Source organism: Bubalus kerabau, chromosome 19 (assembly GCF_029407905.1).
Source record: "Bubalus kerabau isolate K-KA32 ecotype Philippines breed swamp buffalo chromosome 19, PCC_UOA_SB_1v2, whole genome shotgun sequence".
Taxonomy (NCBI): Eukaryota; Metazoa; Chordata; class Mammalia; order Artiodactyla; family Bovidae; genus Bubalus; species Bubalus kerabau.
Window position 1 is genome coordinate 6,890,510 of NC_073642.1, and position 25,032 is coordinate 6,915,541.

The 25,032-nt window shown below is 39.9% G+C and overlaps 1 protein-coding gene across 4 annotated transcripts in view; it reads left to right on the forward strand.

Annotated features, from left to right (window-relative positions):
* Positions 1-25,032, forward strand: part of CERS3 (ceramide synthase 3) — a 156,521-nt gene that overhangs the window by 82,185 nt on the left and 49,304 nt on the right. For all 4 annotated transcript variants that reach the window (XM_055555958.1, XM_055555956.1, XM_055555957.1 and 1 more), the window contains 2 exons: positions 2,352-2,480; positions 6,178-6,284. In XM_055555958.1, the coding sequence (XP_055411933.1) occupies positions 2,352-2,480; positions 6,178-6,284 (236 nt within the window). The remainder of the gene's footprint in view (positions 1-2,351; positions 2,481-6,177; positions 6,285-25,032) is intronic.

Genomic DNA, 25,032 nt, shown 5'->3' on the forward strand with positions numbered 1-25,032 from the left:
CAGTCAATTCTATTTCTATCAGCTCAGATAGAAATTCTGTACCCTTGAGTGGTTGCCCCCCATTTCTTCTAACCTGTACAGACCCAGGCAGGTGCTAACCTATTTTGTGTGTCTATGCATTTGCCTCTTTTGGATATTTTATGTAAATGTAGTCATACAATATATTTTTTTTGCATTAGGTTGATGCAAAAGAAATTGTGGTTTTGCATTGTTGAACTTTCCCATTTGATATTGGAATACATTCTTAAATAAATTGTGATAATATTATACATCATTTTAATGCACATTACTCACTCTATTTTTTTTTTTGCTTATGACTTATTACTGGCTGTTTATTTTATATTTTAGACTAAGGATGTTAGGCAAAAAGCAAATTTGAGGATTTTTCTTATTCGAGTTCAAAATGGGTCATAAAGCAGCAGAGACAGCTCGCAACATCAATGACACATGTGGCCCAGGAAACTGCTAACGAACCTTCAGTGCAGCAGTGGTTAAAGAAGTTTTGCAAAGGAGACGAGAGCCTTGAACATAAGCGCAGTGGCCGGCCATCGGAATGTGACAAAGACCAACTGAAAGCAGTCATCAAAGGTGATCCTCTTACAACTACTTGAGAAGTTGCCAGAAAACTCAGTGTCGACCATTCTGTGGTCTTCTGGCATTTGAGACAAATTGGAAAGGTGAAAAAGCTTGATAAGTGGGTGCCTCATGAACTGACTGAAAAATATTTTTTTTAATCATTGTTTTCAAGTGTCATCTTCTCTTATTCTACACAACAACAACGAACCATTTATTGATCAGTTTGTGACAAGTTATAAAAAGTGGATTTTATATGACAACCAGAAATGACCGGCTCAGTGGTTGGACTGAGAAGAAGCCCCAGATCACTTCCCAAAGCCAAACTTGCACCAAAAGAAGTTATGGTCACTGTTTGGTGGTCTGCTGCTTGTCCGATCTACAGCTTTCTGAATCTGAACAAAACTATTACATCTGAGAAGTATGCTCAGCAACCTAATGAGATGCATCAAAAACTGCAATGCCTGCATCTGACACTGGTCAACAGAAAGGGGCCAATACTTCTCCATGACAAGGCCAAACTGAATGTCGCACAACCAATGCTTCTAAAGATTAACAAATTTGGTTATGAAGTTTTGCCTCATCCACGGTATTCTCCTGACCTCTCGCCAACTGACTACCACTTCTTCAAGGATCTCAACAACTTTTTGCAGGCAAAATGCTTCTGCAACAGCAGGAGGCAGGAAATGCTTTCCAAAAGTTTCACAAATTGAAGCACGGATTTTTATGCTACAAGAATAAACAAACTTATTTTTCACTGGCAAAAATGTGTTGATTGTAATGGTTCCTATTTTGATTAATAAAGATGTGTTTGAGCCTAGTTATAATGATTTAAAATTCACAAAAACCTCAATTACATTTGCACCAACCTAATATCTGGCTTCTTTCCCTTAGCATGATGTTTTCAAAGTTCATTCATGTTCTGGCATACATCAGTACTTTATTCCTTTTTATTAATGAATAATATTCCATTATGTGGAAATACTACATTTTGTTTATCTATTTATCAATTAATATCTGGGTTGTTTCTGCCTTTTTGGCTATTATGAATGATGCTACTGTGAACATTTATATGAAAATTTTTACATGCACATACATGTTTATTCTTCTCAGATATATACCAAGGGGTGGAACTGCTATACTATATAGTAGTCGTATGTATAACCTTTAGGGGAATTGTCAGAGTATTTAACAAAGCAGCCATGCCATTTTACATTCCTACCAGTAACGTATAATGATTCCAACTTCTCAACATTCTAGCCAGTGCTTATTTTTGTTTGTTGCTTTGTTTAGTATTAGCAAAATACTTCAATATTTCACTAATGTAGTTATTCCACTTTTACTTGTTACTTCTTTCATATGCAGTAACTCTTATTTTAATGGTTGTGTAATTTTATTACATCTGTCTTGGAATTAGGCAGGAAATTAACAATAAAGGTAAATGTACATAGGAATACGCTTATGTATATATATGTCTTTTGTATGTGTGTAAAGTGTACATATATCTGGTGTAGGGCAATGGGAAGAACAGCAGATATTAGGACTTAGATGGCAACTATTCAGTGTTATCTCAAAGTTAAATGACTTCATCAATGAGGATAACACTTGTTCTATCTCTCTCATAAGAATTGTGTTTAAGAATGAAAGTGAAAGCATTTTACAAATTTCAAAATATGCAGATGTAAGTTGTTATTTTTTAAATTATTATTATTATCTATTCAACTGATTGGAAAATAGCTGCATTTACTTAATGGTCTCCATTTGCCCTCATTATGTAGGATTTTCTAGCTACTATCATCCACCACCTGGCTGCTGTCAGTTTGATGAGCTTCTCTTGGTGTGCTAATTATATTCGCAGTGGGACCCTCGTGATGATTGTACATGATGTGGCCGATATTTGGCTAGAGGTAAATGTTTGCCATTAAAAAACTAATAACAGTACCATGTCCTGGGTTAACTGTGACTCTTTATAGGAAGAAATCTCTGTGAGTGATTTAGCAGAGCTCTCAGTTCTGAAAACACCTAAAGTCTGTGGATATCTCTAGGTCCCCAGGTCTTTCAAGCTCAAAGAAAGGAAAGCTTTCAGTTTTTAGTTTCTAATCTTTTTTCTCCATGGTAATCAAGAGAGAGGGGTTATTTTGTGGGATTCTATTTCTGCAATGTGCATGCAGATATTAGCTTAGGAAGTAAGCTGAGGTATCTGAAGAAAAAATGAATTCTCATCTTTTAAAAGGAAAACTTGGACTATGGCATTGTGGATTTTTAAAGCTGATTGGCCCCATATATTCACTTAAGCCAAAGTTAAACAGGCACTGAATGCTTGCACTGCCCTGCATGTTCCTCCTCCAGCTTTAAGGAATGAGAATTAATGTTTATTTAAATGATATTTATTTTCTAAGGAAGCAATGTTTCAGAGCAGGAGACTTTAAAACAAGAGTCCCTAATCTCTAGTTATACAAAATATAAGAAAGAAAGCAAAATTAGGATTGTTTCCTCTATGTGTTTCTGTTGTGTATCGGTTCTGTTTACCCTGAGACAGTGGGTCCTGCTATACTTAGAGCCGCATTATTAATTATTTACATATACTCATTCATAGTGAACATGAAAGTTGCTCAGTCAGGTCCGACTCTTTGTGATCCCATGGATTGTACAGTCCATGGAATTCTCTAGGCCAGAATACTGGCGTGGGTAGCCTTTCCCTTCTCCAGGGGATCTTCCCAACCCAGGGATTGAACCCAGGTCTCCCACATTGCAGGTGATTCTTTACCAGCTGAGCCACAGGGGAAGCCTGAGCTGGGGAAAATGATACTAACGTATTTGCATTCAGGATAACCTCTTGAAGGGCTAATAATTAAATGTAAGTTGATATGGAAGAAATTAATTTAATAAGATCTTGTTCTTTTAGATCAGAATTCAGCAAGTTCAGTTCAGTTCAGTTGCTCAGTCGTATCCGACTCTTTGCAACCCCACGGACTGCAGCACGCCAGGCTTCCCTGTCTCATTAACTCCCTGAGTCCGCTCAAACTCACGTCCATTGAGTCGTTGATGCCATACAACCATCTCATCCTCTGTTGTCCCCTTCTCCTCCTGCCTTCAATCTTTCCCAGCATCAGAGTCTTTTCAAATGAGTCAGCCCTTCGCATCAGGTGGCCAAAGTATTGGAGTTTCAGCTTCAACATCAGTTTTCCAATGAATATTCAGGACTCATTTCCTTTAGGATGGACTGGTTGGATCTCCTTGCACTCCAAGGGACTCTCAAGAGTCTTCTCCAACACCACAGTTCAAAAGTATCAATTATTTGGCACTCAGCTTTCTTTATAGTCCAACTCTCACATCCATACATGACTACTGGACAAACTATAGCCTTGCTGGATTCAGCAAACTTTTTGGCAAAAAGATCAGATCAGATCAGATCAGTCGCTCAGTGGTGTCTGACTCTTTGCGACCCCATGAATCGCAGCATGCCAGGCCACCCTCTCCATCACCAACTCCCAGAGTTCACTGAGACTCACGTCCATTGAGTCAGTGATGCCATCCAGCCATATCATCCTCTGTCGTCCCCTTCTCTTGCCCCAAAAAGCCAGGTAGTAAATCTAGCTTTGTAGACCTCATACGATCTGTTGTCACATATTCTTCTTTTTCTGTTGTTTTTCCTTTTCTTTTATACTCCTTTAAAAATGTGAAAACCATTCTTACCATTCTTAGCTCAAGGGGCTGAGAAGCTTTAGTCCCTAGGCTGAATTGTGATTTGCCAAACCCTGTTGTAGGTGTAACCAGAAGTCATTGGAAGACATTTCAAAGAAATTGGCTACTGTTAAAATTGGCTAAGTACAGAATTGTGTTTCTTGTATGTAGCCATAATTAGACATGTAAATCCAGTTCTAAGGGTAAAGATTATTATATGTGCTTCAGAGCAGCAAATGACTTAGCAGAAGGAGGATTATGCCAGTTCTTCCATGTGTTGCTCTCTGAATGTAGTCATCTCTGTTATAATCACCTCCTCCTCCAATCATATCTCAGTAACCCTTCCTGAAAATTAAGACCACATTGGCTATGACTTTAAAACTTTGTGCTACTCTGTTCTTTGAGCCCTCTAGTTCAACTGCCTTTGGTGTCCACCATAAAAATAGCTTCATTGTGTTAACTAAAAGGGAGATTTAGGTATTAGGACTGGGAATAAGCACTGTGTTGTCCCTGCCTACCCTGACATTGATATGACATAGGTTCCCTAGGTGACCTGTTTAGACCTTCCTAAAGATGGAGACTATTAATCTTTCCTGTTCCTCAAAAGAATTATTGGGTCGTTTCTTAGTTCTTTCTTTGCAAGGAAGAACAGCTTCAGCATCTACAGTTTTTACTCATAAGCAGTCTTGTGCCTTCTTCATGTATCTTCATGATCCTCTTTTTCTACATGTTAAGTTTGGATCCAGGACCCAACACTTTAACAATATCTTGACTGCAAAGGAGAGAGGTTACTGTCTGATATCCATCTTTGCACAGTCCAGCATAGGTGCCATGTGTATGGGCCCAAAGAAGTGCTATTTTGCCAACTCAAGTGGCTCTCTTCACATCTATGCATATCTCCAGCTTCCTGCTGGGCCTGGCTGCCGACCCTTCAAACAGCTCCCTCTATTCCAAGCCCTGTAACCTTCTGGCTTTCTCCCCATATCCAAGTTGGGCCTCACTGGCATGCCAGCCTTCCATTTCAGCAGTGAAGGCTACTTCCTTTTGGGCCTCTGCTAACCCCATAGTCTGATCACATTCCTACCCCTTGGTAAGTAGGGAAAAGTATGGAACATGCAGTGTAAACCATTCCTGAAGTGTAATAAGCTACTTCTCTTGTTCTAGATGGACCTTGACTTTCCTGGGAGATTTCAGTTCTAAAACTGGCAGTCCTAAGCCACACTCCTGCCCAGCTTCCACACCCACCTTCAGACACTTTCCCATTCAGCCTTGAGCTACACTGGATAATGCAAGAGAATCCTCATTACATTAATACCACATTAAACAGAACTTTCTATAATTCTTTTTACTCAACACAAATCATATGAACATTACAGACTAGCATGAAGTAAGCAGGAAAAATCAAGTGTTTGAAACTCTGCTTCAACCAGGATAGGGCCCTAAGGGCTGCCTCCTAACTCCACTCTTTATCATCTGCCTGAAAGTAGCTGCCTTGATTGCAGCGTGCCCAGCCCAGCCCAGGGCTTCACTTATATCCCAGCCTTTCTTCAGTCCAGCTCTCCTCCCAGTTAAATGGAGGAATTCAATAAATGTCAAGCTAAAATTACATGCTAAAAGTAGTTATGCTAATTTGTAGTGCTTATGTAATACAAGAGTAATATTACAGTCATTCTAACTAATTTTTTAAATGTTGTATTATGCAAGGTTCCAAACATATGACAAGGTAAAGAATATAATGGGTCCAATGGACCCACCATCCAGCTTTAATTAATGTGGCCAATCTTATTTCATCTACTTTTTATCCATAACCCAACTCGCACCAAGATTTTGAAGCAAATCCCAGGTATAATTTAATTTATAGATATTTAATTTTACACGACTATCACCCTATCTGAATGCAATTTCTTTCTATTTTCTCAGTCTGCTAAGATGTTTTCTTATGCCGGATGGAAGCAAACCTGTAACACCCTGTTTTTCATCTTCTCCACTGTGTTTTTGATCAGTCGCCTCATTATTTTTCCCTTCTGGTGAGTAGACAAGGTGCTGTGCATGCCTTTGGTCGCTATGCTGAGGTCGCCTTGCATGTTGTTCAGGTTGGAGCATTGCCCTTTCTTTCTCACACTGATCTCCAGCTATTTGTGCAAAGTTTAGCTGGATAGAAGAATGTAAAGGAGTCATTTTTATAGATAATTAAAACCACACCTTCTAATGTGAAAGGCTTGCTACAAAGGAAGATAAAAGATGTGTGACCAGTGGAAAGCAGCATCTCTTACTCTATGTCTGCTCTCATGAACATGGATCTTTTTTGCAATTAACAACTTTTCCAGTTATTCAGTGAAATGTCATTGGTCAGTTATCAGCTCTTTAAAAGAGAGGCAAATTCTGTGTTAAAATTGCAATAGTTATAACCACCATTAATTGAATGCCAGGCATTGGATTAGGCCCTTAATACATCTTGGCACTAGCTATACAGCAAACCATAAAGATAAGTGTCATCAATTCCACTTCACGTATGAGGAAACTGATGCTGATTTCATTCTTCATGATCTCTGGTCCTAACAGTGGTACGGACCACTGGCTCTTGCTCAGTCTGTTGATTTTGTTTAGCCAAGAGCTGGCAGTGTCGAACTTATGTTGTGTCTCTCCTGACAGCCTTTCCTTCAGCAAGTGTAATTTCCCATGTGTCGATTGACAGAAACCAGAGGAAAAATGTGAGGAAGACTTTGAGGGTTTGGAAAGAACAGCTTAAAACTAACTGTAGTTTGGGGCTAGCCTAGGAGTTTCAGATACTCTCAACAGAAAAACTAATGTTGTTGAAAGTCCTAGGTTCCAGGGGAAAGAGATGGAGACCCAGGTTGCAGGGCTGATTCCTTGTGAGAGGAGAGCACACAGGAAGACTGGTTAGAGAGTTCAAAAGGTGCTGGCCACTCTCTGGAAGCCAGCTGCATTCTTTAACATAAGACTGGGTGTCTTGATTAGATACTTTTTCTAGAGAGAAACAGCGGAGTGCAGTGATGAATTTCATGGGTGCAAGTCAGTCCTTGCTGCAAATTTACTACCTGTGCGATCTTGTACAGATTAGATCAATTTTCTCTGCTTTAGTTTCTCATCTGTAAAATGTAAGGATTGTCAAGAGGCTTAAGTGAGATAATAAATATTAAATAGCTTAGAACAGTGTCTGGAACATAGTAAAGACTCAGTAAATGCCAGCTGTTATTACTGAAATTATTAAATGAGTCTGAGAATTTGGAGTTTAATCCAGAATCAAATCTGAGATGCATGTTTAAGATGCTCTTCTTGGTTGATGAATCATATTACCATCACTTTCACTTTGGCTGATCAAGTGTGTTTGTGAAATTAGAATATTGTACAGTATTGATAGGATAAGAATTGACTTGCAGATAGAGTTAAGTTGTGGCTTTTTAGTGTGACTTTCATGGTGCTCTGAATCTAGCATATGCCCACTGCTTATTTTGTTTCAAAGGTACCATGTGTTCCAGTTATCTATAGCTGTATAACAAACCTTCTAAAAAGCTTAGTGGCTTAACACAGTAGTGAGCAAATTTTTTCTATAAAGGGCCATAGAATAACTATTTTAGACTTTAAGAGCCATATATGGTCTCTGTTGCGTGCTTTTCTTTGTTTTGTTCTATTTCTTTTACAATCCTTTAAAAATGTACCAAACCCAGCTTAGATCACTGGCTGTAGAAAAACGCTCTACAGGCCAGACTTTATCAACAAGCCATAGTTGGCAGGCTTCTCTCTTAAAATAACACATTATTATTATCATTATTATTACCTCTTATGGATCTCAGAATTGACTGACCTCATTTACATGGTTTTCACTCATGTGGTTACAGTCAGATGGTAGCTGGGCAGCTGGAGTTGGAGTTTTCTTGAAGGCTTCCTCAGGCACAAGGTTCAGGTAACACCCATGACATCAGCTGGTTTATGCTGGTCGTTGGTTGGGACTGCTGCGGGCCTGTCAGCTGGATTGCATGCCCATGCCCCTTCACTGGCCTGATCTCTTCCTAGGACAGCAGATGGATTTTAAGGGTGAGCAGTTCAAGAGAGAGCTTTGGCAGATGCTGTGTTTCCTTTTGTAACTCAGCTTCAGATGTCATAGCATGTCACGTCCAACCTCATTTTCTTCATTGGATCCAGGTCACTAAGGCCAGTTCATACTTAAGGGAAGGAAAATGAGCTTCCACTTCTTGTTGGGAGTAGTTTCAAATAATTTATAGACATATTTTAAAAACACATACCATGGAAGTTCTCAGTCTAGAGAACTCTCTGAAAAGCATCTAAGTATTGCTGCTGTGGTTGATTTGTGATTCAGCAACAAAGGATCTCACCTAGAACTTGACTTTAACATCTCAAAACCAACAGGCAAGCTTACCCTAACCTCGCAGTTGAACATCAGGTTAGGGTTGAGTGATTTGGAGGTGGTGTGTTACTTTCCCATACACCCTCAACTTTATTTTTTTATTTTTTTTATTTTTTTTAATCCTAGACATAAGAACTCATTCTTTTGCCAGCATTTCTGGATTTCAAGGAGAATTAGTTACATGCATTTGGCATTTTCTTGATCCTGATATTTTGCTGAATTCACCAGCTCACTGCAGAGGGCAGCCAATACCACTGTTTGCTGTCTTCAGAGAGTTTGGGCTGCAAATAAACCAGTATTAGTAGACTTGACTATAAACATTTTTTGTGGGTAAAATTTTTTCTGTACTGATGTTGACTGATCCTCATTTGGAGGGTTAAAGAAAACCTCAACAAGCTATTGGAAGTTTTGGAGCTGGGTTTTTCATGGTTTTCAAAAGCATCGGTTGTAGTGTATTACTCTGGCTTAAATAGCTGTCCCATCAGCTTGAACCTGTTACACAACCGTCTTGTGGTGCCAAAGAGGAAAAGTCAGTTCCTTGTTGTTAGTCTGGCTCCAGACATCTGTCTAAAATTTGTAACTCTGCAGACTCACTTCTTAAGGACCTTTTATTAGTCCAGATTTGTTGGGAATTTACCGTGAACCAAACAAGGTGCAGACAAGAGGCCCGTTTCAAGATTCAGACATTTTAGAGGTGCTGTGGGAGGCGGTGCGCCATCTAGCTGCTCTGTTCTTCTCAGTTGTTTTTGCTGCGCATTTTGTCGTGAGATGTAAGGACTGAGTGTGGAGAAAGCTCCTGGGTGTTGCCATCTGAAAGGGATCTGAAACCCTGAGAAAAAGAACAGGAGTTTGCCATCACGTGTGTCTTTCCATTTCTTCTTCCCTCTATGCCCTCAGCCTCAAGCAGGTTTGCTTTCCCCTTGTGAATTTCTTACGTGTTTGTACAACTGTGTTGCCAGTTCTCCTTTCCTCCAGTTCTTTTCAGGGAACTTATAGCCATTTTTCAGTCAATGTCAGCAGGAGTTAACTGGTTTGATTTTCTAAGCATTGCTACTGTCAACATTAGGTAGACACTCCAGTTGGCACGGGCCAAACTGCTTTAATCTAATTGCTTGGTTACCCTATTTATTTGCGTTTTTCTTCAAAAGTGTTTAAATTTCAGGCTTATGTTTTTCACATTGTATTCCCAACTATTGTATTAAAATAATGGCTGCTATATTTGCGAATTATTGGATGTATTTCTCTACTTTATACAAATACCACCTGAGAATCATTCCCCAACCCAGGGATCCAACCCAGATCTCCCTCATTACAAGCGGATTCTTTACCAACTGAGCCACCAGGGAAGCCCATTCAGTGAAAAAGATCCTCCAAAGGTCAGATAAACAATTCCCCTGACTCCTGACAGTTTTTCTCCTTAAATAAAAAGAGCAGATACTGATTTAGTCCCAGATGGTTGATCTGAAGGGAAGGAGCGTGTTGTAGCTGATGTTTCCAGGTAGCAATGCTGGGTCATCGCTCCATTTCTTGAGCTCATCACTAGATATTGTGAGGAGCTCACAGATGAATGAGATGCAGCTCCTCGCCTGCAGGAGTTCATGATGGCAGTAGAAGAGATCTTTGTATCCACCACCTTATTCATATATTTGAAGAGTATTAATACTGACCTGTGTTTCTTGGATATTCCAAAAAGAAAATAGTAAGACATTTCTTTCAAATCAAAACTACAAAAAGATATCGCCTCACACTGTTCAGAATGGCTGACCATCATTAAAAAGTCTACAAATAATAAATGCTGGAGAGGATGAGGAGAGAAAGGAACCCTCCTATATTCCTCCACTGTCAGTGGGAATGTAAATTGGTGCAGCCATTAAGGAGAACAATATGGACGCTTCTTAAAAAACTAAAAATAGAGCTACCATGTAATCCTATAATCCCACTCCTGGGCATATAGGAAAAGGCAAAAATTCTAATTCAAAAAAATACATGTACCTCCGTGTTCATAGCAGCACTATTTGTAATAGCCACAACATGAAAGCAACCCAATTTGTCCACTGACAAATTGATAAAGAAGATGTGGTACATATTTACAATGAATATTACTTAGAAGTGAAAGAGAATGAAATATACCATTTGTAGCAACATGGATGGACTTAAAGAGATTATCATACTAAGTGAAATGTCAGACAGAGAAGAAAAATATCATATTATATCACTTATATGTAAAGTCTAAAAAAATGATACAAAGGAACTTACAAAACAGAAACAGAGTCACAAATGTAGAAAACAAAGTTATGGTTACCTAAGGAGAAAGTGAGGAAGGGATAAATTAGGGATTTGAGATTAACAGATACACACTACTATATTTAAAATAGGTAAAAGACTAAGACCTACAGAGGAATTGTATTCAATATCTTATAATAAATAACCTATAATGGAAAAAAATCTGAAAAAGATTAGATACATATACATATATATAGCTGAATGACTTTGCTATACACTTAAAACTAACTCAGCATTGTGAATTAACTATACTTCAGTTTTAAAAATGGTTAAACAATAAAACATTTCTAACTGTGAAAACAACTTCCTTACCTCCAAGGATACATATGCTAGTGGTAACTTCATTTCCCCACCACTGGTTCACAGGACTTTGGGCTTCATCTTTTGATGATCCAGGTCTCACTGGTATCAAAAAAATGGTACCCTGAGAAGCCTCATATGAAAAAGAATTTTGTGGGAGATGAGACAATATAAACCCTTGAAATGGCTGTTAGAGGACAGTTTTAAGGAGACACAATGGAGCCAAAAGCCTCTAGTCCATCAGAGGGAAACTAGAGTGAGGACATGATAGTCTTTTTCTTTCCTTTTAACGCCTGAGGCCTCAGTTCTGAGCAGGCAGGCAGGGGCAGGCAGGGGTCTTCCGGGGTCCCGTCAGCTTCCACACCCGCCTGGATAGCAGTGTCCTTCCCTTAGTCACCAGAGGAGACGCAGGGCTACGCCAGGCCAGAGGGCTCTGTTGGAGCTGGGGCTGCTCCCTGGGACCACCCTGCAGATGCTTATCTCAGAACTAGACTTTCCAGTCACATGGCTTCTGGAGGAGACAGCACAAGTCACCACACATGTTTGCTCAGAGTCTCGCTCGGTGGGGAGCTCCTCCCACACCCCACAGGCTTGGTACTTCTGCTGCTGCTTGTAAACTTACGAAAGACAACTACCACAGTCCATAGAACTTTAGAATGAGGGGCTTTATTCATTATTTAGCGCAACCCCTTTGTTTGTTTATTTGTATGGAAATCATTTCAAGCTTGTAGAATAATTTCAAGTATATTACAGACAACTCTTACCTGTTCCCTTTACCCAGATTTACCAGTTAACATTTCCCTGATTTGCTGTATTTCTTTCTTTTTCTCTCTCAACACACACACACATAACACGCTCACATGTGTGTGTGTATGTGTGTGTGTGTGTGTATATATATATATATATATATATGCATATATACACACACATTTTTTTCTGAACCAAAGTTGAAACCATCATGCCCTTTTAATCCTAAATAGTTCAGTGTGTATTTCCTAAGGACAAGGACAGTCTTCTACAGAATCTTCTATCAGTTTCAAGAAAGGTAGCAATCTACCATCGGTATTTTGGTTTTGTCAGTTGATCTAATAGTGCCTTTCATTGCTTTTTTCCCCTCACTACCGGATTTGGCCAGGATCACATTCTGCATTCAGGTGTCATCCACCTGAAATAGTTCTTCTTGTACTGGGTACTTCTTGCCTTTCGTGTCACAGACATTGTTGAAGTATTGCGACTTAGTTTATTTTTCACGTGAGAAGTTAAGATAGATCTAGGATAGCACTGCTAGTTATGAAAGGATCAAGACCAGAAACAGGACATTTGAAACACAAAACAGGTATGTTTCCAACTAAATTACTTAATTGATAAGAGCAGACATGGCTGCCTTGCCTAAGTTTTAGTTTTCTTCAACTATTTGGTCACTTAGAAATATAAGCCATCTCTAAAATGTAAGATAGGCAGTTAAACACCTATAGAACCAATATTTGTTATCCTGAAAAGGCTTAATGCTTACACCCACAATTAGCAAGAAAAAAAGACCTTTAATTTTTATTAGAAAAAAACAACTTTTGGTGACTGCCTTATCCAGCCCAGCAAAACCAACAGTTTATACCAACAATGTGATTTTTTCAAACCATGTAAACTTTAGCAATTGAAAGAGTAAAGATGGGAAACAAAACCCCAAACAGAGAAAAGGCCAAGCTTTGCCATCCATAGGCACCATGGTAGTGTGTCCATTTGGACAGGTTAAAGGCCAGTGTACAGAGCAGAACTGAAGAGTATTCTCTGTGAAAAGGGAGATTCCATAGGCCCCACAAGGTAAGTGTGCGAGTGTTTGTGTGTTCACACGTGTCTGCACACTTGATACATGTGTGTTCAGGACACACACTTGATACACATGTATTTGAGCCACACAAAATTTAGATGGGCAGATAAGTTTTGTTTTTTTCCTTCCTATTCTTTTGGTAAAGGATGAGAAGAATTAAGGCTGACAGATTGGACTGTCCTTTAGGTATCATTCTGGATCTCACCCCAAAAGATCTCCCATGATTTCCACTTTTTGTTTCAGTTCAGCTTGTTACATGCTGACTATGTAAACTATAACTTCACTAGAATGACCTGTGGAGCCTTAAGAAAATATTCATGGCAAGGTTCTAATTCAGACCAATATTAGAATCTATAGACTGGACCCAAACACTGTGTTGCCCTCCATGTGGTATTAACTAGCCCTTTGCAGTAGGAAAGCAGGTGGTGGTGGAAGCCGTCTCATCATAGTGGTGGTCATAATAATGCTATAACTACCATTTTTGAGTGCTCACTGTATGCTGAGCTCCTCCCATTTGTCAACTCATTTAATCCTCACGACAACCTGATGAGGTGAGTTCTGTTTTATTACAGAAGAAACTGAAGCCCAGAGAAGCCAGTAACTTGCTGTAGATGTCAAGGAAACCATGATCCAAATGTAGCAGGCTCCAGCACCCGTGCTATTGACTGACCTCTCCTCTCTGCAGTGGCTTCTCTGTCTCTGGAGCTGTTTGTCAATGGCAGTCTCTTCCATTTCTAGAACTCTTAAGTTTGCAAAGCTGACTCTGTGTTTCTCTGGAGCCTTAGTCAGAGAGGTGGGGTTAGTTTCACCCAAGGAACAGGAGGTTGTGTAGGTTGCCAGGCAAAAAATAGCAGCCTCAGTCCCAGAGCCCAGCTCTGATGATGCTAGGCCAAGTATTGTTTTTGTTGTTCGATCGCTAAGTCATGTCTGACTCTTTGAGACCCCATGGACTACATACAACATGCCAGGCTTCCCTATCCTTCACATCTCCCGGAGTTTGCTCAAATTCCTGTCCACTGAGTCAGTGGTACTGTCTGACCATCTCATCCTCTGCCACCTCCTTCTCCTTTTGCCTTCAGTCTTTCCCAGCATCAGTGTCCTTTCCAATGAGTCAGCTCTTTGTATTAGGTGGTCAAAGTATTGGAACTTCAGCTTCATCAGTCCTTCCAATGAATATTCAGGTTGATTTCCTTCAGGATTGGCTTGTTTGATCATCTTTTAATCCAAGGGACTCTCAAGAGTCTTATCCAGCACCACAATTCAAAAGCAGCAATTCTTCAGTGCTCAGCCTTCCTTATGGTCCAACTCTCACATCCATAGGTAACTACTGGAAAAACCATAGCTTTGAGTATAAGGGCCTCTATTACTCTCCTTCCTAAAACCTGCAGAGGTTCCCAAAGCTCTTTCAGGGAAGGCCACACCTCTGACCTTGGCTTTCTAGGCCAGTGAGAGATGGCTGCATTCACCAATCCATCTTCATCTTACACACCCAACCCACGTCACCCCTCTTCCACCCCATCCCACCCCCTGCCCCCACCCACCTTGCCACACTGGTCTTCTTTTTAGCCCTTGAATTTTCCATAATGCCTCCACCTGAGAGTTTGTACATGTTACTCCCTCCAACTCTGTCTCCCCTTCAGCTATAGAGAGAAGAGGGAAATCTCCATTCAGTAAAAACCCTGGAATATTCTCCCTTATTCTTTTCTTTTTTTCTTTGCTTGGACCACAGTTAAATTGTAGGTTTAGGTAGCTATTTACATTCTTGATAGGATGTATAAAGGAGGTATTTTTGAGTAGATTCCTTTGTTAATTTTGACATTGACAAATTCCCATTAGGGAGCCTTGTATGGGACTAGGTCCTGGAGGAGGCGATGGGAGAATACATGTGAGATGAAGGCTTCATGGCAACTGCCTGTGGAAAGCTTGCTGGCTAACGAGGAGTCAGCTCATATACAAGCTTTCACTGTAAGGCAGAGTGAATCAGCCCAATGCTCTAAAGAAGTTCGTAGCAGAGGAGCCCTGAAGAAAGTTAGAAGAGGTGATCAGGAGAGATTTTTTTGTAGAGGAGTCCATGCTTTGATAGGTGAGAATTTCAGATGAAAAAAGGAAGGACATTCTAGACTGAGAGAGTGCAAAATAAGGCACACAGTTGCTTAAAGACCCAGCAAATCATAATAGCAAATAGGCTTTATTTATATTATTTCCCTTAACCCCTGTGGATGCAGGCACCAAAATGTAAGCCCTACTAGCTCAGGAATTTCAGTCTGTTTTATTTATCCTGGCTCCCACAAAGTGCCTGGTATCATTTTGGTGCTTAATAAATATTTACTGAATGAATAAGGTAGGTATTTATTGCTTCCATTTTACAGTTTAGAATATACACAAAAAAGTGACTCAGCTTACATAGAGTCAGGATTTTAAGAAAATATTGGGGATATATTTTATAATGTTAGGGGTGAGAAAAACATTTTAAAGCATAACATAGAGAAAGCAACTGTAAGGGAAATAATTGATAATATTGGTTACAAAATTGTTTTATAAATTAGTCAAGAAAAATTATAAACGAAGTTGTAAAAATCAGACCATGTGATATCATTTAACATGATTAAAAAGTAATGCATTATCATTAATATATAAAGAGCATTTAGGAGTCAGCATAAAAAGTAAACATCCCCCCCCCCAAATTGGACAGATACCATGAAGAAGCAGTTCACAAATGTACAAATCATAATAATAATTTTTAAAAACTCATATATATCTTCATTTCACAAGAAATAAAAATGTAAATATATAAGCGGTGTAATGTTGTTTTAGTAAAAGCTGACAGACTACAATGTTGATCAAGATCCCAGGAAGCAGACACTCTCATACACTGGGTTCATTTCAGTTCAGTTTAGTCACTCAGTCATGTCCGACTCTTTGCAACCCCATGAATCACAGCACGCCAGGCCTCCCTGTCCATCAGCAACTTCCGGAGTTCACTCAGACTCACGTCCATCGAGTCAGTGATGCCATCCAGCCATCGCATCCTCTGTTGTCCCCTTCTCCTCCTGCCCACAATCCCTCCCAGCATCACAGTCTTTTCCAATGAGTCAACTCTTCGCATGAGGTGGCCAAAGTATTGGAGTTTCAGCTTTAGCATTAGTCTTTCCAAAGAACACCCAGGACTGATCTCCTTTAGAAAGGACTGGTTGGATCTCCTTGCAGTCCAAGGGACTCTCAAGAGTCTTCTCCAACACCACAGTTCAAAAGCATCAATTCTTCAGCACTCAGCTTTCTTCACAGTCCAACTCTCGAATCCATACATGACCACTGGAAAAACCATAGCCTTGACTAGACAGACCTTTGTTAGCAAAGTAATATCTCTGCTTTTGAATATGCTATCTAGGTTAGTCATAACTTTTTTTCCAAGGAGTAAACGTCTTTTAATTTCATGGCTGGTGCAAGAATATAAATTGATGTAGTCTTGATGGAAAGCATTTAGCAATACACTCTAAAATATAAAATGAATATACTCTTTGATTCAGAATTTTAGCAACTTGGGAGGAAGTGAACAATTTAATCAAAATGTCTTCACAAGTAACATTCTCACAGTGTTCTTCATAATGTAATGAAAATTTGGAAACAAATGTCTATCATTAAGAGATTAGCTAAATAAGTTATGATATGTATAAATGGATTTCTGTGCATTTATTACATAAAATGGTATATAGTAGGGGTTGGCAAATTGGCTCATAGGCAAAATCCAGTTCGGTGAACTATTTTGCTAGTAAAATGTTATTGGCACACAGCCACACCTACTAACTGATACATTGCTTATAGCTACTTTCACACTGCAGTGGTCACTTGAGCAGTTGCAACAGGGACCAAATGGCCCAGAGGCCTGAAATATTTATTATTTGTCCCTATTAAAAAAGTTTGCTGATCCCTAATTTATAAATATGTTCACTGACATGGAAAGCTCTCTGTAACATGTTTGATTGCTAAGTCGTGTCCAACTCTTTTTGTGACCCTATGGACTGTAGCCCACCATGCTCCTCAGTCCATGGGATTTCCCAGCAAGAATACTGGAGTGGATTGCCATTTCCTTCTCCAGGGGATCTTCCCAACTTAGAGATCAAAACTCTGCCTCCTGCACTGGCAGGCAGATTCTTTACCCCTGAGCCACCAGGGAAGCCCGAAAGCAGGGTACAAAACCTGTTATATAAGACCACGTGGTAATAGGGAAGGGAGAAAACACTTTAAAAATGTATTTTTCAGAAAGATGTTTTGAATTATGTTTATCAGACATAGTATGTACTGGGTACCTGTGAGTTGTGAGATTTTAAGTGATTTTTACTTTAACCTCTTTATATTTTCTATAATTCCTAAGTTTCTAAAAAAAATTATGTAAGTAAAATGGATAAATGACTATTGAGTTCAGAGTTCATATCATTGCTTTTTGAATAAAAATCTTGAATTAACAACTCACAAAAAAAGGAAGTAAAACTACTAAGGGAACTGTCAAAGGTTGCAAATAATGCAAGCTGAAATTGTTTTATTTTTTAAATTAGCAAATTTTAAACCCCATTGGTACTGGTTGGGAGGGTTCAATAAAATTCTTCTTTCATAAATTGCTTGTGTCCTTATCAGTTCAGTTCAGTTGCTAGGCGTGTCCAACTCTTTACGACCCCATGAGCAGCAAACACCAGGCCTCCCTGTACATCACCAACTCCTGGAGTTTACCCAAACCCATGTCCATTGAGTCGGTGATGCCATCCAATCATCTCATCCTCTGTCGTCCCCTTCTCCTCCTGCCCTCAATCTTTCCCAGCATCAGAGTCTTTTCCAGGGAGTCAACTCTTTGCCTGAGGTGGCCAAAGTACTGGAGTTTCAGCTTAAGCATCAGTCCTTCCAAAGAAATCCCAGGGCTGATCTCCTTCAGAATGGACTGGTTGGATCTCCTTGCAGTCCAAGGGACTCTCAAGAGTCTTCTCCAACACCACAGTTCAAAAGCATCAATTCTTCGGTGCTCAGCTTTCTTCACAGTCCAACTCTCACATCCATACATGACCACAGGAAAAACCATAGCCTTGACTAGACGGACCTTTGTTGACAAAGTAATATCTCTGCCTTTCAATATGCTATTAGGTTGGTCATAACTTTCCTTCCAAGGAGTAAGCGTCTTTTAATTTCATGGCTGCAGTCACCATCTGCAGTGATTTTGGAGCCCAAAAAAATAAAGTCTGAAACTGTTTCCACTGTTTCCTCATCTATTTGCCATGAAGTGATTGGACCAGATGCCATGATCTTCGTTTTCTGAATGTTGAGCTTTAAGCCAACTTTTTCACTCTCCTCTTTCACTTTCAACAAGAGGCTCTTTAGTTCTTCACTTTCTGCCATAAGGGTGGTGTCATCTGCATATCTGAGGTTATTGATATTTCTCCCAGAAATCTTGATTCCAGCTTGTGCTTCTTTCAGCCCAGCATTTCTCATGATGTACTCTGCATATAAGTTAAATAAGCAGGTGACAATATACAGCCTTGACAAACTCCTTTTCCTATTTGGAACCAGTCTATTGTTCCATGTCCAGTTCTAACTGTTGCTTCCTGACCTGTATATAGGTTTCTCAAGAGACAGGTCAGGTGGTCTGGTATTCCCATCTCTTTCAGAATTTTCCACAGTTTATTGTGATCCACACAGTCAAAGACTTTGGCATAGTCAATAAAGCAGAAATAGATGCTTTTCTGGAACTCTCTTGCTTTTTAGATGATCCAGCAGATGTTGACAATCTGATTTCTGGTTCCTCTGCCTTCTCTAAAACCAGCTTGAACATCTGGAAGTTCATGGTTCACGTATTGCTAAAGCCTGGCTTGCAGAATTTTGAACATTACTTTACTAGTGTGTGAGATGAGTGCAATTGTGCAGTAGTTTGAGCATTCTTTGGCATTGCTTTTCTTTGGGATTGGAATGAAAACCTGGACCCTGCCTCAAGGCTGTACCACCATTTGGTTGCTCTTCCTCTGTTTATGTATCCCCTCCCTTCCCTGATCAGCAACTGTTTGAATCTGCCTTTTGGGACTCAGGGAAGGTCAAGGATGCTAAGTGAAGCCTAGATCCTACAAACAAGAAATGGAGATCACAGAACAGATCTATACTCTAGAGTCCCACAGAATCCTGCTTAGTTTTAATTCAGGGAATTGTGAAACTATGACTGATAACTTCCTGTCAAAATGGGGCATAGGACTGCCTCAGTTTGGAGAACAGACACTGAACTGGAAGTATTTCTGATTTCCAAGTCCTAGATCTGAGTTTTTTATGTTTAAAATGTCAATCTCTTGGTCTCCTATTTTGGTGTAACAGACCCAACTAGAAGTAATTGGAGGAGTGACAACTCAAATTTTAATAGACAGAATAAATCTCATTTCTTTTCAGAAGAATAAGCGTGAAACCAGGTTTGGACCTGGCACTTTGGGAACACTTATAGCCAGGTAGCCAGTTGCCTAGTTTTATAAAAAGTAAGGTTGCAGTTATTAGCTTCCTACAGACATTGTTCTGAGAATATCTGGTGGCATCCAAGTCTGACACAGCTCAGAAAACTCAAATTCTTAGCAATATAAGGACCAGTCTGAAATTACACCCATACTGTGACTTACTTTTTTCCATGGATATCTGAACCATAGCTACTCTATTTTGATTTTTAATTGTGATATTCTCCTTAATAGCCAAAGCAGAACTATAATTAACAATGTTAGTGTTTTTCTAGGTATAAGAAGTTGCAAGGATTTGGATTCATAAAATCTTTTCCTGAAAATATCTATCTGAAGGACTGTTTTTCCAGTTTTTCCCAGAGCGCTTTGTTTTTTTATCTCCACCCTGAACTCCTTTCAGGGGTGTTAAAGGTCAGCAACGGCAGTGGCCATGATTTGATCTTTGTAGAGGTAGATGGCAAGTGCCAGTTTTCAGTTGATAGGGCCCCCTTCATGGTCATAAGCTTGACTATGATTTTGGGGGCACATCTCATGACCATTGTCTCCCATGGTACTGAGAATGCTGACAATTCCCAGGTCTGGCAAATATTTCTCTGATAGGCCATTCAATGTGCTATTACTGGACTAGGCCATAAAACAGTATCCAAAATTCTCTGGACCACCTGTCTTACTAGCCTCTTGGTCCAGGAAACATTCTCTCTTGTTGCTTCTTCCCATATCTAGAGTTACACTGTTATCAATCTCATATGAAACTACATATTATTTTATCAAAGGCTCAGTCACACACTTGCTAATGTAAGAAACAGCAATTTTGTAAAACAGGTGAAATACAAATAACATAGCCAGCAGTATTAAAGTCCTAAGTAAGAATTAAGCTAAGAGCTTCCATTAGATGCAGCCCAGTATGTCCCAGGTCATCTGACTTAGTCTGTTCCATTCGAATCCTTATCTTCCAGGGAAATTATATATTGGCACTGTCTATAAGGTACATAGCCCAGTTTCCTAGTGTTACTAGACTGATTATCCTTCAGTTCAGTTCAGTCGCTCAGTCATGTCCGACTCTTTGCGACCCCATGAATTGCAGCACACCAGGCCTCCCTGTCCATCACCAACTCCCAGAGTTCAGCCAAACTCATGTGCATTGAGTTGGTGATGCCATCCAGCCATCGCATCCTCTGTCATCCCCTTCTCCTCCTGCCCCCAATCCCTCCCAGCATCAGAGTCTTTTCCAATGAGTCAACTCTTCACATGAGGTGGCCAAAGTATTGAAGTTGCAGCTTTAGCATCAGTCTTTCCAAAGAATACCCAGGGTTGATCTCCTTTAGAATGGACTGGTTGGATCTCCTTGCAGTCCAAGGGACCCTCAAGAGTCTTCTCCAACACCACAGTTCAAAAGCATCAGTTCTTCGGCACTCAGCTTTCTTCACAGTCCAACTTTCACATCCTTAGTATGACTTAATTGTTCCCAACATAGAGGAGACTTTAAACCTAAATTATCATAGCCTGGTGTTATCTGTATTAATCCATCCCCTAATTGTGGAAGATTTTTTCCTTTGCTGAAATTTTGCTTGTTGCTCTGATTGAGCATGAGTAATAGAAGAAAACTCAAATTTATGACCAGGGTCAAAGCAGGCATTATTAATAGGCCAAGTGAGGAGATCCCATCCAGTAGTATCAGTAGTGACCTGAACATGACTATAATTTTCCTTTTAAAGTAAATTTTCTCAGGGCCAACCAATTTGAGCCTTGGAGTGAAGAAATTCACCAAGATAACCCAGAACTGGACACAGGTAATTGGCCACAATCCCAACAATTGGATTGATTTCTAAAACTAGCATAGGATCAGGCCTATGATAGAAAAGTGTTTGATTTATATGCAAAGGTCTAAGAAGTCAAGAAAACATAAATGATCATATGAATCAGGTGCAGCATCTTAGGCAAACTTTCTCTCTCTAATGTTGTCTTCTTCTCATCCTGGTGTAGTACAGTTTCTCCTCTGGGTGTCATTTTAAGGTGAGATCAGGTCAGCTGTCCTCTCTATAGACTAGTCCAGTGTAAGGGCCTTTGGAAGTGGGAATTAATCTAAGAGTCAATTTACCTTCAATTTCACTGTGAATGAGCTAGTTAAGAGTACCTGATAAAAAGGTCCTTCCATCCAGGTTGGAGACAGTCCATTAAATTATGTCCTTTTCCAGTTCTGGTTGTAGATTGTGAGGCATCTGATCTTCGTCCAAAGATAAATTACTGAGATAAGCTTCAGAAACAAACTTAGGGTGTCTCTTAATAATTCAAGTGAATTTTGCATTAATATATCGTAACAGCAAAGAACTATTCAGGAAATGGGTCTTAGTAGATACAGACCGTCATTAACAAACTGGGATTTAATATTTATTGAAACATCTTTTTCTCCCTAAAATCACCCTCATTATTACCAAATGTAAACAAATTAAGACTAGTTTGTTTGCAAAATAGTTCTGGTGTGAATAAACCTGACCTGATGATTTATATAACCATAATTGATCATAGACTTTTTGCTTTGCTGAAACTTTTATGGAATCTCAGACCAAACTTTTAAAATAAAATCTTTCAGGGCTAGGAAAATCATGCCAAAGGCTTATCACAGATTTTGCCTAACAAATCTGGGTGAAGTCTTCACTTTTCAAGGTCTGAAAAATTCCTTGAGATTTCTGTACTTGTTAGTGACATAACCTTCCTAACTTTGTCTGATAAAGTTATTGGAAACCTAAGAGTTTCCAATGTCTGGAGGGGTCAGATAGAGAGAAAAGATAATAGTTTCCATTTGTTTATAATTTTACCAAATTAATGTCATAATTAGCTTGAGGGGAATATTTACCCTACTCCTGGGAAACACTGATTCAAACCTGTAAATTTTTTCAGATAGAAACCATAATAGTTATAAGCATGTTCACCAGTTCAGTCCTTTTGTTAACCTTTGTAAAGTCATCAGGTTTCCCATTAGAATACCAAAACATGACAAAATTTTAGGAACTCCATATAAGTTCTAGGATATCTATATAAGTAACATTTATCATACAATATAACCTGAGAGGATTTATTACTCATTTGATAATAATTCCCATTTAATTTAACCAATCAAATAAACACAATTAGTTTAATATATCTCTCTTTGGGATATTTCAGGGGCCCTCTGAAGCATCCCAAAGTTAGCTAGAGGTCAAAAGAACTTCGATAGAATTTGATTTAGGAAATTTTGTCCCCCCAAAATCAAAAGGGTTTAGAACAGCCAGTCAGATTTAGCCAGCGCTGTGGGGTGTGTCACTTAGCTTGCGTGTGTCACAGTGGGTGTACACACCAAGGTTCAAGGTCTAGTGACAGTGGGTTCTGCCATCTTGGACCCATTGGTTCTAACCAGTCTTCCTGTGGCTAAGTCATTCCTAACAAAATCTACTTACCCAACTGACTGTAATCCAGTCTTAGAAAGTCCTGATCATGCATAACCCACTCAGTTCACTACTTTTTCATTTCTCACACCTTTTCTTACTGAAAGCACTTCCCTGAAAGTTTTTCTTCCAGGTTGTGTTTGTTTCTTTTCTTGTTAACAAATCTGTAACAAAGAGAATACAGTCTTATTTGACCTCTAGTAAATCTAGGTACAACAGAAGTATTATACTTATTGATGGTTCTAAAGACATGTCTATATCACCAAGTATTAATTTAATATTGAATATTTCCTAGTTCACATGAACCTGAAATTCATTTAGCTTAATTTAGAATTGTTTCATTTGTAAGCACTTACATTTCTTTAAGCCATTTAAATACAGCTCATTTACAAATTAATCTCAACAATATTATCCAGAGACTGAGACACACACATATCTAGAGAGCCACAACACAAGATTTGGCTTCATTTTCTAAACTTAGTCATGAATCAGATATTACAATATAAAATTCACTAGTTTATAAATAACAGTTGGGATAAATAACATTTTTAAAACCTTCTTCCTATTTGCCCTTCAGTCTTAAAAATTAGAGATGGTCTGGATTAGTGTTCCTAAGAGTCCTGATCTCAAGGCAAGGAAGAGAAAATCAAGCTCTAACAAAACAGCATCAGGTCTAAACAAAATGGCAGCCACACAAAGCAAAATGGCCATCACAAATCACAACACAGAACACATACACATACCCAACCATCCTAATCAGACACTCCTGTAAATACAAGATTACGTTCTCTCAGAAAACCTCCTATAGAGACACAGAACTTCAGATCCAAGTTCTACCAGAGTGAATGAAAGTAATCTCAAGTCTTCAGAGATTTCAAAGGGAGGAAAGGAAGTCAGGCTGAAAGAAAAGGGGGAAGGAGGTGGGATGGGGGAGCAAAAGGGGTGACCTTACAGACATCTCTTGCCACCTGCAGATAACCAGGTGTTATGGGACTACTGGGCTTCCAGAGAAGGGAGGACTGGAAATCGGCCCTACCAGAGACCAGGCCAGACCAGAACAGAACCAGAATTCAAACCAGAAACCAGAACAGGACCAGAATTCAAGTTCTCTGCCAAGCAGGGGTGATTGGCCCCCGATCCTCAGCTCAGTCTGAGGCCCTTCGACCAGACTCCTGTGTCTAAGACTGGGGGACTAGAAAAAAGGGTAGGATAGGAAGGGTTAAGGAGAGGAAAGAGAGAGTGAAGGTGAGAGAGGTCAGTGAAGTCTCTTGTTCCTTACCCGGTCGGGGCACCCTGGCCAGTTGTCTGTGTCAGGAGGAGACCAAGGACAAAAGGGTCCCAGTTGGAGCTGCTGGGTCTGGTCCATTGGCGGGCAAGCTGGTCCCCAAGCACCCTGAGTGGTCAGTATGTCAGTTGAGTACCCCAAGTAGTCAGGATGTCAGTGGTGGTGAAGAAGAGTCCACACCAGAGTTACCATTTGTTGCAGGAAGGGGGACCCCTTCCAAGGCCCAGAAATGGACTCTTGTCTAACACTTAGAAACCAATTGTCTGAGGAGACACATGTGCTAACAGAGCAAGAGATTTTATTGGGAAAGGGTGGAGAGCAGAAGGGTAAGGGAACCCAGGAGGACTGCTCTGCCCCATGGCTCGCAGTCTCAGGTTTTATGGTGATGGGATTAGTTTCTGGGTTGTCTCTGACCAATCATCCTGACTCAGAGTCCTTCCTGGTGGTGCGCACATTGCTCCGCCAAGATGGATGCCAGTGACAAGGATTCTGGGAAGTGGTCAGACACGTGGTGTCTCTTCCGGTTGGTGGTGGCTTACTAGTTCCATGTCCTTACCAGGACCTCCTGTCATAAAACAGCTCATGCAAATGGTGACTATGGTGCCTGGCCAGGGTGGGCAGATTCAGTCAGTGTGCTTCCCCTAACACACCAAATTGTTCAAACAATGTAAACTTTTTAAGAACGTAAAGTGGGGGTTTATTTAAGTAAGGATACGCGCTCAGGGAGAGTGAGCAGGCAGGTGAGGAGCTGCCACACTGGATTTCTTTGCTAAACTGGTTATAATGGGCATACTAATGAAGGG